The following is a 17,444-nucleotide window of genomic DNA, read 5'->3' as shown; positions in this document are numbered from 1 at the left end:
TGTAGGTGTCATAAAATATCGTTCGGCAGGTGTGACAGTAAAGGTAAAGTCGACTGTTTTGACCATTATGGAGTAATTTTGCCATGTCGTCTTGAATAAATGGATTTTTATTATTTTATATTCCATTTAGCACAAGTTATTTGTCATGACCATGCCATTTATTTAGCAATTGGGGAAAGTACTTGGGTAAAAAGAATATCCTGTAAAAATATTGAAGTAAAGAGACAGAAACAATGACATTTTGCCGCTCTCTTCGTCGCGTTTTCCTCATTGTGAATAGTTCCCCCTCGACGGGCTGACTGGTCCTTCTCAAGCCATTTATATAGCTATTGGGGAAAATACTTGGATAAAAAGAATATCCTGTAAAAATATTGGGAGTAGAGAGACTGAAACAATGACATTTTGCAGCTCTCTTCGTCTCGTTTTCCTCGTTCTGAACAATTCCCCCTCAATGGGCTGAATAGTAAAACCGATGAGCCTAGTCTACCGCTGACGTCATCCACCTGTTGGGGACGCTAAAGCCCTATAATTGTAGGCGTGGCTAACCGGCAGATTAAAAGACTAATTTCTCGTCATCTGCGCTTTGCTAAATTGTTGTATATAGTCGAATCGTCTCAAAATATGATTCTAATTCACATAATAATGCCATTTAAGACTTTTTTTTCTGGTGTCGTATGCTCTTTAAGGTCTGGGCCTATTTTGTCTGATTTTGCATGCCTGTGAAGTTGCTTTTATATTTCAAAGAAAGAATTGTTTACGATGGCCTGGTTTGGTCCCTTTTTTTGTGACACCTTGAACTTCATGTCCAAACTGTTGTTTCTTTCACTGACCAATTATAAATCATCATTTTGGGCCCAAAAAGACCAAAAATTCCAAAATCGTTTTGTGAAAATTTTTAATATTGATGTCCAATTGACAACCAAACATGCGTAACGAACCGTTTTGAAACTTTATAATATTTATTCAACATGTTAGGATGAACATTCAACCAAAAAAATTTAGAATAAATAGTCTTATATTTGACAATACAACATAAACAACAGGTATGGCCATAGGCGTTTTTTGCTTTTATACATGCTCTAGTCAAAACGGGTTATATACAGCAGACCAAACAGTGAAGAACAGTGAAAAAATATATACCATCTAACACAAAAAGTGTTTAGAGGCCATCCCTTTATGAGTTTAGGTATTGTGGCCCATCACCTGATCAAAACTATGTACACACAATCAAGCTTCTTGAACACACATTTATATACACAAATTGAGAAGACTGATTGTGTGTGGGGGGGGGGGGGGGGGGGGGGGGGAATATATACTTAGCATTGGAAAAAAAGTATTTTCAAAAATATTTACAATAAACAAGTTAAATTTTTTTCAGGCATGCCATTCCGAAAAGCTGTTTCGTCCTGGAATTCCTTGCCTTCCAATAATCTTGCACAGTTGGAAGTGAAACCAAAGACATGTACAAGAGGAGTCCAATAAATTTTTCAAGCTCCTCCACTGTAGTGTCTGTCCACACAAACTTTTTCTCTTTTCGGACTCTGCCATACTGGTTTGTGTGTTTGCACATATTCATCATTGTCGATGAGGTGAAGAACAGGTCAAAAAGTTCTTTTGGGGTGTATGCATGGTCACAATTCACCTGAGGTCCTGGTGGTCTCCGGGGTGTGAACCGGCTGCACTGTGGGGCAGTGTCTGTGTCTTGCTCTGTGCTCCATGGCACAGGTGCAGGCTGAGCCAGTGGTGATCGGCTTCTGCCGCGCTGACTTCTCCGGCCTCCCCTCCGCTGACATCTCATCGCTCTTCCGTGATGACCCCTTCTCCCTCGTCCTCTTTCCATTCGGGCAGTGAATGTATATTTTTCATTGTCACTATAAATGTACATGAAAAAAAAGTCAGTATTTATGAAAATAATAAAGTATAAAATAAAAATATATACAGCAATAAATAATAATGGAAATCTATATGTATGACAATAGAAAGAATACCATAGCAATACCATAGCTGATGAATTTGTGCTACATCCCTAATCTTCATATAGAAAGAAGAACAAATTATAAATTCCTGCCTGGGATACACACAGTGCACGTACGACTTTGATCTGATATGCACATTTTATTATTATATACACAAACACACACTTATATTGCATCAAAATTAACTTTGTCTTGCAGTATCAAAAGAAACTTTCAAAAGAAACTTTTTCAGCATTAAAAAAAAAAAAGTGAGTTGGCTTACCTCTGCTCGTCGATGGCGTCACCCACTTGTTCAAATCCGTCACTATCTTCACTCGAGGACTCTTCCGAAGAAGACGATGATGACGAATTTAGACCATCCTCTTCCTCAAGTTGATCAAAAAGCACAATTGCTTGCGCTAAATTTAGTTTTCCGTTCATTCTCAAAGTCACACAAATTCGCTGCTTGATCGAAACGGCCGTCGCTCGCCACCTCGCTGCTTCAGAACACTCCTCCATCTCGTTCGGTGGAACCTCGCACGGCAGTTTTATTTATTAAAAAAAAAAAAAAACGCATTTCGTGTTTCCACTGTGACTTCGAAAGGGTTCGTTTGATTTGTGTTTTTTTCATGGAGCTTCCGTTTTGAAAAAGGAAAAGAAATGATCGAAATATAGACATAAACAAATGATCCATGCAGCGTTTTAATGTTTTTTTTAGAGGACAATAAAACTATCAAACTTAAATGACAATATCTCACGTTTTAGTTGGTCGATTGACTTCAAATAATAACGAGAGTAAACCGCAACTTCCGCACTTTAAAACGAGACCAACCCACGGCATGTGGGTGACGTAATTAAAACGTGAGGGCGCTTCAAAGACGACGTGCGCTGAGGACGCGCCGGCGCGTCCTTCGACTCTCAAGGGTTAAACATTGTCCAACAAATAAAGCATGAAAAAATTATTTATATGTTGTATATTTGACAAAATAATCGCGTTTCCGAAGTTCGAGCCTGAAAGGGGACGAACCCGGAAGTGATACGTCACACCGGGAACAGCAATGGCAGCTTCATACATACGGCCGCCATACAAAGCCCTTCAAACAATGATTCAAACAGCGATATAAGCGATAGATCGAGCACAAGGGAGGAGATCCAAGTTTTTGAAGAGTTGGAGGAAGAAGAGGAGCTTGGAATTTTATGTTGGACCTAACATGTATTAGCCAGACGCTAATCAGGATGCAAACAATGTGCCTAGACTACCTGACATGGAATGGATACAAGACCCATCGAGATTACAACATTGGTAAGATATAGGCTGTTATTATTTTCATGATTTGAAGATGCAGGCATTTGCACATAATTTTATGTTTTTGTCTATCTGATGACATTGTTAAAAAAAATAATAATCAGACTTCATGTTCATTTTGGCAGATCCGGCAGCTCTCGTGCATATAAAATAATAATATAAAAACGTTGGGGGGGAAAGAAGGAGATGAGTCGTCGATGGCTTTTTCCACTTTATTGTGGCAAAAATAAGAAAAAAAAATTATAGCAGACTGCCACCACATTCGACCGCGAAGTTTTGCTTCTCGCTGATCTCCTCTTCGCCTCCTACTCCAGCGTCTCTTAAACGGATTGTGCATAGTGTCTTGTTATGAGCTTTTTGTTTACAAATGTATCGAACACACGACGTGCTGACAACCTTGCCTCTTTATTAACACATGGAGCAGTTCTTATGGAAAAGAACACAGCTCAGCACAGCTCTCGGAAGGAAGTGACGTCTAATGGCGTGAGGAAATGTAGTTTTTTCACACAAGCGAACAGATTACAAAGCACCACTGCAGTGTTGTCCCGAGACTACATTTCCCATGATTCACTGCGTGACCTGCGCGCTCGCTGATTCGCTGCGAGATTGACTCAATGCCAACACGCTAAATTGTCACCTGTCAGCAGCTCTTGCGAAACAAACTAGAAGGCTATCAAGCGATCACCGTGAAAGAAACGCCGAACCGTACAAATGCAATGCAATGCTTGAAGAATTCAGGTGGAAATACATAATACAAATACAAATAAATGTGCACAAACTCACCGGCGGTGTGTGTCTCTTACTGCAACGTGACCGTGAATTACCGCGACGCCGACCCATTTATATGCACATCCACACCAGTTTCCCGATTGACAGTGGATTAACCCTTTCGGACAAGATCATAGATGACGCACAATTTAAACACGCTTAACCTAGCGAACGCAACAACAACTATGATCGGGGATTGCCACGAGTCAACTTCCGGCTAACGTCGCTAGCTTATACTGTTCATTCCACAACAGTAGGCAGCTATGCTTTGACAAAGTCATCAGTCATCTATCCAAAAATCACACTTACTTTTTGGCAAATCCTTGATCATAAGCAGACCGGTTAAGGAAGCAGGCATCTTCGAAGTGTTTGCAGCAGAGAACACTACTCGATGATGGCGTGAAATTCATTCAGTTCGTGCGAACGAAAGATGTCCATTTACGTTCCCTGCTATCCTTTGGTCACTCATACAACTTTTCGTTTGAGTGAGAACAAAACATCGCCACACACCGCTGTGGCATCTTACTGAGAAGCAATGCAACAAACAATACTGTTCTATGGCGGACTTCCCTCGCACTTCTCAGTGTGACGTAATTTCCGAAGATTGCCAAAGAAAAGCATTTTCGTTGTCAAGGGCGTTGCTATGGGTTAAACAAAGAATCTGGAAGGGTTGCGTAAAAAAAAAAAAAAAAAAAAGAAGAAAATATGCTTATAACTGTTTAGCCATTCATATTATTCAAAAACATGGTTGGCCAACCTTACTTCACATTACAGCTTTAAAGTCGAAGGACAGGAGTATCCCACGAAATAAGACTGCTGGACGATGAGCTCAGGGGATGGGATTAAATTATTTTTTCTTCCCACTCCCTTTCGAGCGCAAATAATTATTCTGAGTTATATTGTATTTCTGTTTCTCTGTGCATGCTAGAAATAAAAAGCTTCATCATCACCAAAACGATGTTTTGATTCTTGGTGAGAGCATATCGATAACCTTTTGGGCTACAAAGTATCAAATATCACTTTTTTGATATACTTTCACTAGAGGTGGGAATCTTTTGGGCACCTCACGATTCAATTCCGATTCAGAGGCTACGATTTGATTAAATACCGATTATTCATGCACAATGCCCACCCACTCCAGCTATTACCTGCTTTTAATGTTTCGTACATTCGTTACAAAAATAGTAAAAAAATCCTCTCAGGCTTAAATAAACTACTATTTCAGTATCAAGCCAACAGTTCAAAACAGTAAATAAAATACTTAAGTCCCCCTTCTGTATCAGCAGCTTTAAACTACACTCAATTAATGTTGTGAATTAACCATTAAAGTTGTTAAAATTGCTACCGCTATACCATATTTTCCCTTCTGTCTTTTTTCGACATGTGAAAGTTTTAAAACTGTTTTATCATTTAACGATAGATTCAAGTCAAAAATTTGCCGATTTAGGCTGTATTGGCTGAGCCAAAATTGTGTTGGTTCGTTCCACTGAAATGGATCTACGTGACCTCTGCATTTTAATTTACATACGTTGCTAATTACGACCAAAAAAAAAGTTCTACTCACGGTTTCCAGTCATTTTTTAGTAATTAGCATTTTCGTGTCGGTCTTTTTTTCCCCCGTGGCGCAGTGATATTGATACGGCGGAGTCGTATCGTCAGTGTGTGAAGCCATTTTAGGTCACGTGCACCAATAGGAGACGAGGACTGTTGCTATGCGCTTCGATAAACAAACAATATGGCGGCGACCGTGCCAAGCTACAACACGAGCGAAGATGAACCAAAGATAAGAAAACCGCATTCGGAATTTAGTCAAAAAGCATCGAAACGATGCTATATGCATCTCGCAACTGTCCAAGGGCGAAAAAGGGCAGGAATTTGGAAAAAACGTGCAGAGCCCGCGTGGTTGCGTCAGACAATGGCTTTCTTCCCAGGCTCCGTCGAAGGATCTTGCTGAAAATGCGTCGACTGGGATTTTTAACGACATTGACTACAGGTAAGCCACACACACGCCTTTTGTTGTGAATAACTATGGGAGTTGTGGGCTTCTGGTCAGATCACATATGAAGTTAAGACTTGCAATGTGAGTTCTGGGCTGTAGCGGTCATTATTATGATGTTAGATTGTTAACTTTGAGCAAAAAGTTTAGATTGACAAATAACATAGTATTTAGTCTGTTTAACCGTAGTTCCAAAAACCTATTTGATAATTTTATTCAGGAAAAAATGGCAGAATAGACAAGCCTATATAATTTGGATTGGAAGATTATGTAAATATGATATGGATGAAACAGTTCTCACATGGTTTATGTGTGTGTGCGTGTTTTTCAGAACTGAAACACCCTTCACTGACAGCTACAACTTCTTCTGTGAGACCGTCGTCCATTAAAAGATTAGAGTTGACCAGGAAGTGCTGCGAATGGACAAGCTTGTGGAAATATGGCTTTATTGGGACCATGGAAAAAGTGCTTAGAAAATTGATTTTTTCAAAGCCAATACCCTCCTAACTTAGTCACCAGCCAGAAATGTATCCTGATGTGAATACACAAAAATACAGATCTAGTGTTGCTGTTTTTGCTTGTTTTAAGTGTTATATTAATTCTGGCAACACAAAATCTTTATCAAATGTCATAAACACATCTACCAAACATTTGAAACAAGTATTGGTGCCTTAGTATACACATAGGTGAATTCAGAATGAGAAATGTAGCTAATTTCTTGAAGGAAACACTTCAACATTAATGATTTGCACCCAGCACAATGAAATATATATTGAATTAAGCTAAAGGCTTATGTGTCATATTAAAAATATCACAACCTACTATGCAATGAAATATATAAAATAAAAAATGCACGCCATGATCATAAATAGCTGAAAATCAACCCAATTGCTACCACACCCTCCTAGATGTGAATCATGGCAAAAATGGAATAAGACAAAAAAATTAAAGGGTGATCAAAAATATAATCTGCCAAAATCATAAGGTGATACTTAAAAAATGAAAGACATCACAAAAGAAGTGATGGACACGTGTTGAAGATAACTTCCAAGTTTTATTTCATGTTTCACAAGTGCTCAAATGTGAGCACACCCAGCAGCACGGACAAAATCAAGCCACGATGAGAATTCCTCTCAAACGTGTGCATGTCGCAGTTATTGTCTTGATTGCGACTGTTGTTCGATATTTCACATCATCAGCACTTGCTGGACGTGTTGGTATGTTAAAGACAAAGTTCGTTATCCATCTTTATGGCACATAACGTATGTTATACACTAAGTGTATGTTCCACCACTTCCAGCGAATATTGATGACATGAAAGATTACATAACAGACGCAATCAACGCGGGAGGGAGGAATTCTCATGTCAACTTGATGTTGTCCATGCTGCTGGTGATGGCCATATTTGAGTATTATGAAAACATGAAATTAAACTTAGTTACTTCCTACATCTGTCCAAGGTAGTTTTTTTTTTATGTTTTTCGTTTTTGACATGGCATTTTGATTTTGGCACAGCCTTTTTTAATCACACTGTATATACACAAAAGGTTGGAATCATTCAAGTATAGTACTGTTGGTACACATTTATTTAAACATGGAAGTATCTCATACTATAGAAATACACATTATTACACATACAAATATTGAAAAACGAATTTAAAAAAAATAGAAATAAAAGAATAGTAAAACTGTACATGACAACATTACTCCTCAAAATCGCTTTACTCAAAGTCATCAACCCATCCAAGTGTCTTCTGTTTCTTTGGAAACATTCTCACATGCTTGGCACCGATATAAATCAGTACAAGAAAGTTTTGCAGACATACAGGAACATCTTCCCATGTCACAATTGGTTGCCTTTCAACTACAGTTGACTACTTGCAAAACAGTATCGGGCAGGATTTTTAGTCATCCATGTCACTGCCAACTGCCCATCCTCAATGTCCCACCCATTCCCAATGGGTGAAGGGGCACACATTTTAACTGTCAGACAACGTTTCATAATTGCTGCTTGATAGTCTGCTGTCCTGCAATGTTGGTACAGAGCATCAGTTTTGGGGGGAATAGAATGTTCTGGCAAGACTGACGAGGCCATACAGAAAGATCTGCATTTGGCATCATTTTTGGCACGACTGGCAAAACAGGTGGCACACGTATTTACACAACGTGTTAAATGTTTGTAGGTCAAGTTTAAAACTGCTGCCCAGCTTTGCAAACCCAGTCAGGTATTCTTTTTTATGACGTGCAAAAGAAAAGGTTTTTTTTGCCTTTGCCATGAAAGGCACAAGCAGAGTCACAACCTGTGAATGTATGGATGCCAATGAGTGCTGAACACACACTAGTGCCAGGAGCTGCAGAGACCTTAGAGACGTCAGTCCTCGTTCTGTTGCCTCCTCCTGTGAAAAAATGCAATTTACACTGTAAATCTATCTGCAGACTAACAGCAATCACTGCCACGTCAGTATCAGGGCTTTTATTGACTACAGCTTGATGTTCTTGAGCCAAAAGGTTTATTTAGCCATTGTCACCCATAACTGGTATGCAATAAAAAGTTCTACTGGATTCACTTTCGACACACTGTACCCTATATACATTTTATAACAAAGTGGTATTGATATCTGGGCTAAAAAATGGTATCGTTACGACACTAGTTTAAATAAGATTTTTTTTAGCATAAGTTAATAACAATTAACCTTGTAGTAAAGGCGTGCGTGTGGCTTACCTGTAGTGAATGTCGTTAAAAATCCCAGTCGACGCATTTTCAGCAAGATCCTTCGACGGAGCCTGGGAAGAAAGCCATTGTCTGACGCAACCATGCGGGCTCTGCACGTTTTTTCCAAATTCCTGCCCTTTTTCGCCCTTGGACAGTTGAGAGATGCATATAGCATCGTTTCGATGCCTTTTGACTAAATTCCGAATGCGGTTTTCTTATCTTTGGTTCATCTTCGCTCGTGTCGTAGCTTGGCACGGTCGCCGCCATATTGTTTGTTTATCGAAGCGCATAGCAACAGTCCTCGTCTCCTATTGGTGCACGTGACCTAAAATGGCTTCACACACTGACGATACGACTCCGCCGTATCAATATCACTGCGCCACGGGGGAAAAAAAGACCGACACGAAAACGCTAATTACTAAAAAATGACTGGAAACCGTGAGTAGAACTTTTTTTTTGGTAGTAATTAGCAACGTATGTAAATTACAATGCAGAGATCATGTAGATCCAATTCAGTGGAACGAAATCCATTTTCTAAGCACTTTTTCCATGGTGCCAATACAGCCTAATTTAGGAGTATTTTAGATAAAAAGTTAATTAAGTTCGCTACAACAGAGCCTTCCTGAGAAGTCTACTGCTTTAAGATGGCGACTGTTTACTAACGCCGGCGAGTCTGTCATTTCGCACCTAGTTCTCTACACATGTGCTAATTATGCCAAATGTCATTTTGCATCTAGTTTTATATACACGTGATATTTACTGTAGCGTTATATGGGCGAAGTTTGTAGCAACTGGGCATTGTTTGCAGCGGCTGTCGGCGTTTTTTTTTATCTAGCAGCTTGAGTTGTGGTGAATGTTTACTCAGTCCATTCCTTATTGCGTCCTGAAGACGGCGCTGACTGTGTTTTAGTTCCGCGTTATTTAACCTATTTAAATGATCGGAATTTGGATGTTTGTGAATTGAATCTTCCACAGCTGAATCGCGAATAATCTAAGAATCGGAAATTTCACACACCTTTGTCACACGCCTATGAGTAAATGTTCCACTTGATTTGGTCTGGTTGGAGTGACCAGATGTTTGCCGTCAGTGTGTTTGACACAGCGTTACGCACTTCTTTGCGCTACTCAGTGTGTCTGTTCTACACTTGTAATTGCGCCCAATATATCTACCTCATGTAATTAGTTCAAAAGCAAATTTGTTTACATAGAAAGAAATCTTTCTATCTGCAAACAATAGTCAAGTCTATGCCGTGGCGCAAACCTTACGTAGGTTCACGAGTCCATTGCACAGCAACTAAGAAAGCACATCCACTATATTAGACTGAAAGACATTTTCGTACTTATGAGAAGGTACCATATTTGATTTCTGCTTCATCTAAAGAAAGAAAAAAAATGCTTGGGATCACCTTTAATGTGAACGGACTCTTCCTCCTTGATGTATGGGGACTCTTCCTCCTCCCCCTTGACGCATAGAGACTCCTGGTGCTCAAGACGATGGGTTTGGCTGACATATAGGTCTGCAAGACCACAAACAAATCTTATTTCTTTACTTGCAAACTTGTGTCCCCAAAGTTGTTTTCTTTTGGAGAAAAATCCTCATTGCCCATTTTTTTTTTGTTTACTCATGTTTTGTTGTTATCCAATTCAACATAAATGAATTCAAAGTGCTTGACATCATATTAAAATCAGGCAGACATCAACAAAAACAGTCTTATAAAATACATTAAAAAGGAATAAAAGCATAAAAGTACTCAAGCCATATATTGTGTATGCGTGTGGGGCAGCAAATGAAAAGCTTTTACATTCTGAAATGAATGCCAAAACCTTGCAAAAAAGAAAGTGAAAATAAATCTGAACAGGGTTCTCAACTCTAACCAATTGAGCACAAGGCTGCAACAATTAATGAATGAATAAATCTGTTGCAGGGTTATTGCACCATTTTAATAGTCAAATTGAATGCCTTTAAAGACCTTCAAAATATAATTTAAGACTAAAACATGTCGCCATAGACTTCAAGATACCTTGACAGGTCACATTAGGTATTCTCTGCACCCGGCCGGCCCGTAGGGGGCTGTGGGAGTCAGCTTCATTTATTAAAAGTCTGTGGGAATGACTCTCACACATGCTTTTCAACACAAAGGTGGAATTACCTTCAATCTGGACCACATACTGACAACAAGGATTGTCTCAGTAGTGATTTGTTTCAGGATTCAAGGTAATTATTATATTATTCGTGCAATGCATGCATTTTGAAACGTCGTGAAAAAAAATCACTGGGATCCGCAACGGCATTGGCTTCATTCTTCGACAAATTTATGTAAAATAACTGCCAACTGCCCGGTTTTTGCTTTTAACCAAGAATCGAGACCGTTTTACATCCATATCTATATTCAGTGATTTAAGCATTTATTCACAAGAATTTTTAACAGAAAAGGCCATTGCAGCAGCCCCCTTATCATAAAGCCAATAGCCTAGCATCATTCTTCGACAGATTTATGTATATTGAAACTGTTTTTTTGTTGTTAACCAAGAATCGAGGCGGTTTTACGCGCATATAAAGAATTCAGTGATTTAAGCATTTATTCACAAAAATGTTGTTCTTTGTTTACACATGGAGGCGGCTAATTTTCGTAACTGAATAGCCTTATTGTTTGCAATATTTACACGAAATAAATGCTGTTTCTTTTGCTTTTCACCAAGAATCGAGACTTTTACGTCCATTTCCATAAAGAATACAGGGATTTAAGCATTTATTCACAAGAATTTCAATGTAAAAACATATTTGTTTTGCTACGGCGGCCATGTTGGATTTTGTATCTCTAGATTTTATTTTAGACATTTCTCCGTCCATATTAAAAACAATCAGCTTTTACGTGTTTTATGTAATACTTCAATCTGATAACTTTCAGTGAAACACCATGGTCCTACACCAACCCCTACGACGACGGCAACAAGCAGATCGTCGTCTACTTTGACCCCGTGCACCTTTGGAAGAACATCTACAGCAGCTTCCACAACAACAGCTGTATGGTGCTGTCTAAACGTCGTGGGGCTGAAGTAAGTGCGCAGCCTTATTCACTTTACAAAAAGGATGACACAAAACGCCTATCTTTCTAAAACAAACATGTTTTGTAGGAGCCTAAGAGGATGAGGACGGCCCGATTCTCGAGCCTGAAGGCGCTGGTCAGCTAGAGGACTACATGTCTCTCAAGGCAGGCTACAAGTTGACCCAGAAGGTGCTGGCGCCCTTTTCGATCGAGAAGCAGAGCATCGGGCTCATTATGGCGGTCATAGAACCCCAACACGGTCGCCGGGCTGAGGCTCCTCGCCATGACCACGGGCAAGGAGGAACACAGGGACACGGCTGACGTTCTGAAGATGTTCCAGAGGATGATCTCTGTGATGAACGTGCGCGGGCCGGGGCAGGACGTGCGCTGGGATGATAACAACCTATGTGTGCTGCGGCCAAGAGCAGGAGGTGATGAGGGCAGGGAAGGGGGTGTTGAGGACCAGGCAGGCCGTTTTGATAAGCAGTCGAAGGCCAACATCGAGTTCATCCAGGAGACCGGTGAAATTCTCAAGGTAACCACACTGTAGTTGATCAAATTGAATTGAATTGACAGCAAGCTTGATCGGTTTTAATTTTTGTAAGAAAATGTTCAAGATTTGGGCCAAGAAGGAGAAAAGAAAACAGGGACCAAGACCGGTAGGCTTCCGACGCCCACTGCCTCGGCTCTGCACATCACGTCATTATCTTAGGCACCCCACGATTCGATTACGATTCAGGGTGCTACGATTCGATTTCTGAACGATGATGATCACGGTTATCGCGATTGTCACGATTATTTATGCATCGTGCAGTACTGATTAATAAAGTAGCCAAACAAATTAATGTCCATTATTTATTTAAAATATCCTTATGATTCAACAGGAAAGATGGAAACATGCACACGCAACAAAAAGCTGCCCTTAAGCTGCTTTTTTTATGTATTTATTTTTTTCAAGAAAGTGCAAAAACATTAACCATTTTAAAGGGAGTACTTATTTCTCTCAACAATACAATAACATTTACACTGGTGGAATGAATTCCACATTTTCTGGACACAAACAAAGTGTCTTAAGAAATAAGACTTCTTTTAACCAATATACTTTGTTTTCACAGTGTTACAGGTGGAAATCACAACTGCTCGTCACCACCACGCAGGGCCGGCCGACCCAGGCCATTTGGGAGCCCTAAGCAAAATAGTGCAAAGGGGCCCATATTTTTGGCCCACCATTTCGTCACAGTGTACTGTGAAACCCATACATGCAATCCAAGCCATACGTCCATATTTTGTATATTAATCAGATTGTGTTGCACTGCATACTTCAAACTTCTCACCCCAAATGATTGTCAGTACTTACAGTAGATAGCGCCAAACCTTTCTCTAAAAGAGGGAAGAAAGAAGTTAAGGAAGAACTTATATTTTTATAAGCTTGCAATCAAGTATCAAAACTCACAAAAGTCAAATAAAGCAAACTGTAGTAAACAAAATAGAATATAAATTAAACAATTGCCAGATTGGGGGCCCCCTAGTGGTCAGGGGCCCTAAGCAGCTGCATAGTCTGCGTATAGGCCGGGCCGGCCCTGCCAGCATGTACACTCTCATTACAGCGTGAGCGCGCGCACTTTTTTCTCTCCCTCTCTCCCCCGCAACAACAGATTTCTGTACTATTTCGCATGTTTGTAGTGTTACCGCTGTACTTAATGTTATACACGTTCTGCATATGAAATACACGTTGGCGAATTAGCTAATTAGCTTAGCGCTCGGCGCGAACTATTAACATCTCAAAAACAACAACAAAGGCTAAACAGTACAAGAGGGTTAGTGTACTCACCTCTTATAGACGCACACACGTCTTAGCAACACACTCAGGACCAGGGGTCGCGTTAACTGAACATTTTCCGTCGTTGACCGATTTTTTAAAACGGTGACGGAAAAAACTGAAGTCCATCTGTCATTTTAACAGGTTGCAATTCACACCCCAGACCACAGGGTGGCGAGTGAGCATATTAATTAGCTATTGTCTCTCTTGATGCATGACGTCGTTGGCCTTACTCGGAAAAAAGTCAAACAACTGAGTGTCCAAAGTTTCTTCAAAAAGCCCCAAAACGACAATGGTGTTGATAAAAGAGGTGAAAAAAGAGGGACTGCACAAGCGGGCACGCAATTCAAGTCCATGCGCACCAGGAGTAAGGTGTGAGACTGCGTTCAGGCCACAGCAGGTGAACTGTTAATTTTACTGTTCCATATGTAGCCTACCTACTGGGGCCACAGTCAGCTGTTTCTGTCACTGCGGAGAAAAAGTTACATTTCATCTGCTTGATGTGTGATGGCACGGTGTGGATTCTCTGTTAAGCTTGTTCGGACAGAATTTAAAATGAATGAAAACTAAATACTATTGAATATGTCATTATCATCATCTTTAAAATTTAAGTGACAGGTAAAAATAGATTATGACCGGATTTTTATGACCCTGTCAGTCAAAATGACAGCCAACGAAAAAGACTAGCGCAACCTCTGCTCAGGACATTTTTCAATTGAAATGCCTTAAAACTACTGCTGGACAGTAGGAAAGACGAGGAGCAACGAACTATCTCTCTTCCTCTCTCGCTTTAAAAATAAATTGCGCACAAAAGCATAACCGCCCGGTTTATTTTCCAGTCTTTTAAAAAGGAGTAAATCTCACTCCCAGAAACTGAAGTTTTGCGTGCGTCCGTTAACGGTGTCCGGGCGGCAGACGTGTCTTAAAATTTCGTTCGGCGACAAGCGGCTGTCATAAAATTTTGAGTGAAAATCATCATTTTTTTAACCTTTATGAATCGTAATCGAATCGTCACATGTCGAATCGCGATGCATGTAATAATCGATTTTTTGGAACTCCTCTAACGTGCAATGTCCTGCCCGCCTCCTGCAGGGATATCATCCTCCGCAAGATCCTGGGGGTCAAGTATGTCTGCATGGGGAAGGCCAACTCTGACCCAGCGGCGCACTCATTTGGCAAGCGCCGCCAAATGTGCGGCACCAATTACTGGACCAGCATAAAGAACTTAATGGTCAGCAATATGATGGCCCAGTGCTTGCACTTGCTTAAGGACGTCGGGTTCAACCCCATGGACGTGCAGGCTGACCTGGACCGTGCCAAAGCAGAGGAGAAAAAGGATAACTATGTGATCTTGATGTTCCTGGCGCCCGCAGACCCGACCTCGAAGGGGTACAGGTGCCAGGAGGGGCACAGGCTGGTCAACACCATTTTGCCGCACATCAGCAGGTCCCTCTTCAACGGTTTTGGTGCGAACTTCTCCAAGGATGTGACTTCCAAAGCGAGGACGTACAAGGCCTTAGAGTGGCAGACCGGCAGAAAGGAGATGGCTAGGAACAGAGACTTGTACACGTCGAGGAAGCTGACAAGGCATAGTCCAATATTAATTTGCATGCAAAATTCTATGTTCAATACTTTCTCACCTGCAATATTCAAAGCATTGACTTTCAAACCGCTGCTCATTCACTTCGATTATTTGCACTGCCTGAACATACGACTCTCATACGCATTTTTGTTTATTTACATTTTATACTTGCAAGTCACTTTTGACATTTCCAAGCATTAATAATTTCTTAGTTAAGGGACACATGTACTACACTTTACAATAAGGTTCCAAAAAACATTCAGTAATGGTAATAAGTAATACTTATGAGGTACGTTTACGTGAAATAGTACCATACATTAATTCACATATACATTAGTGCATTAATAACCTAACCTTAAGTATGGTATTATTATTTTACGTGAAGCCATTAACCATTACTGAATGCTTTTTGGACCTTTATTGTAAAGTGTAGCACGTGTCCCTTCACTAAGAAATTATAAATGCTGAAGTCCCCCCTCCCCTTAACCGTTATTAAACATTACTGAATGCTTTTTGGACCCTTATTGTAAAGTGTAGCACATGTGTTCCTTAACTAAGTAATTATAAATGCTTAAGTTTACAAACCCTAAACCCCAATCCTATATAGGCCTATATTTTTTTTAATTTTACCAAACCGTTAGTTACTGTCTGGTTATGCATTAACTAATCCTTTAACTCATGTTAATAAATATATTAATAAATGTTAGATAAGCAATTATATTAATTATTGTAATGTTACTTAAACATTAGTTATTGTCTAAAAATGCATTAACTAATGTTATTTGAGGGACCCTTATTGTAAAGTGTTACCAAAATCTATCTGCAAACGATAGTCAAGTCGATGCCGTGGCGCAAACCTTACGTCAGTTCACGGGTCCATTGCACAGCTACTAAGAAAGCAAATCCACTATATTAGACTGAAAGACATTTTCGTACTTCTGAGAAGGTACCATATTTGATTTCTTTCTCATCTAAAAGAAAAAAAACAATGCTTGGAACCTTTAATGACCTTTAATGTGAACGGACTCTTCCTCCTCCTTGATGTGTGGCGACTCTTCCTCCTCCCCCTTGACGCATGCAGACTCCTGGTTCTCAAGTCGATGGGCTTGGCTGACATATAGATCTGCAAAACCACAAACACACGGGCCAAATCCTTACCTTATCCTCCTTACCTATTTTTTTTGTTTATTCATGTATTGTTGTCATCCAATCCAACACAAATGAATTCAAAGTGCTTGACGCCGCATTAAAATCAGGAATACATAAACAAAAACAGTTCATAAAATATATTAAAAAGGAACAAAAGCATGAAAGAGCACAAGCCATATATTGCGTATGTGAGTAGGGCAACAAATGAATGGCTTTTACATTCTAAAATGAATGCCTAAAACATTCCAAAACTTCAGACTTGACAGTTTCCATTTTGAATGTAATCCACAGAAAGAGGAAATAAATCTGAACAGGGTTCTCATCTCGAACCCATTGAGCCCAAGGCTGCAACAAATAATTTATCAATAAATCTGTTACAGGGTTATTACACCATTTTAAACATCAAATTGAATGCTTTTTAGGACCTTCTAAATATACTTTAAGATCAAATCATGTCTCAACAATTTGTGATGAAGAAAAGAACTCATTTTATTTCACTGTAAAAACAGAGCTGCTGGCGTATTTCTCCTCTCATGTGCGACTCAACGGCTTTGTATGGCGGTCCAGATGTGCAAAAATTAAATGAGTCAATGTGTCATTAAAATGTGTCATTAAAATTTTATCTTTTATTTTACCTTCACAACATGGCAGCGATTGCAGAGGTTTTACACGAGCTCTCTGAATTTATTAGACTTAGCAGAACACGTTGACGCAGAAAATTCGGACCCTGAGCATGTAGCTTACAAAACAGGAATTTAGTTTAAACTGAATATATTAAGCTCATTATTTATTAACTATTTGCCAGAAGTTGTCCGAAACAGCACATCAAATGCGAATTGTTCCTTTACACTCTTTATTTTGAAAATCACATCGGTTCTTCTTTTGCAAGCTTGACTACTGTATGTCGTCGCAGAGGTGGAAATCGGGAGAAAGATCCACAGAAAGGTATTTCAAGTTAATGAATGTAATTCTATTTGAAGGCTGTAAAAACGACCTTAATATTGACATTGACGTAACAATTAAGTTCTTGATGGTGTGACTTTGACCCGAATCGTCGCGTAAGCAAAGCATTTGTCTGTTGCCGGCGTCACTGGTTGTAATTTCAGATG

The 17,444-nt window shown here is 39.8% G+C and overlaps 1 protein-coding gene across 3 annotated transcripts in view; it reads right to left on the bottom strand.

The window, feature by feature from the left end:
* LOC130906329 (gastrula zinc finger protein XlCGF57.1-like) overlaps window positions 1-17,444 on the bottom strand; it is a 91,770-nt gene that overhangs the window by 69,985 nt on the left and 4,341 nt on the right. For all 3 annotated transcript variants that reach the window (XM_057820544.1, XM_057820545.1, XM_057820543.1), the window contains exons 2-3: window positions 16,196-16,309; window positions 10,145-10,255 (exon numbers count right to left, since the gene is read on the bottom strand). In XM_057820544.1, coding sequence (XP_057676527.1) covers window positions 10,145-10,255; window positions 16,196-16,309 — 225 coding nt within the window. The remainder of the gene's footprint in view (window positions 1-10,144; window positions 10,256-16,195; window positions 16,310-17,444) is intronic.

Source organism: Corythoichthys intestinalis, chromosome 18, assembly GCF_030265065.1.
Source record: "Corythoichthys intestinalis isolate RoL2023-P3 chromosome 18, ASM3026506v1, whole genome shotgun sequence".
Lineage (NCBI taxonomy): Eukaryota > Metazoa > Chordata > Actinopteri > Syngnathiformes > Syngnathidae > Corythoichthys > Corythoichthys intestinalis.
The sequence above is the reverse complement of the archived record's forward strand: the minus strand, read 5'-3'. Positions and strand labels throughout refer to the sequence as shown.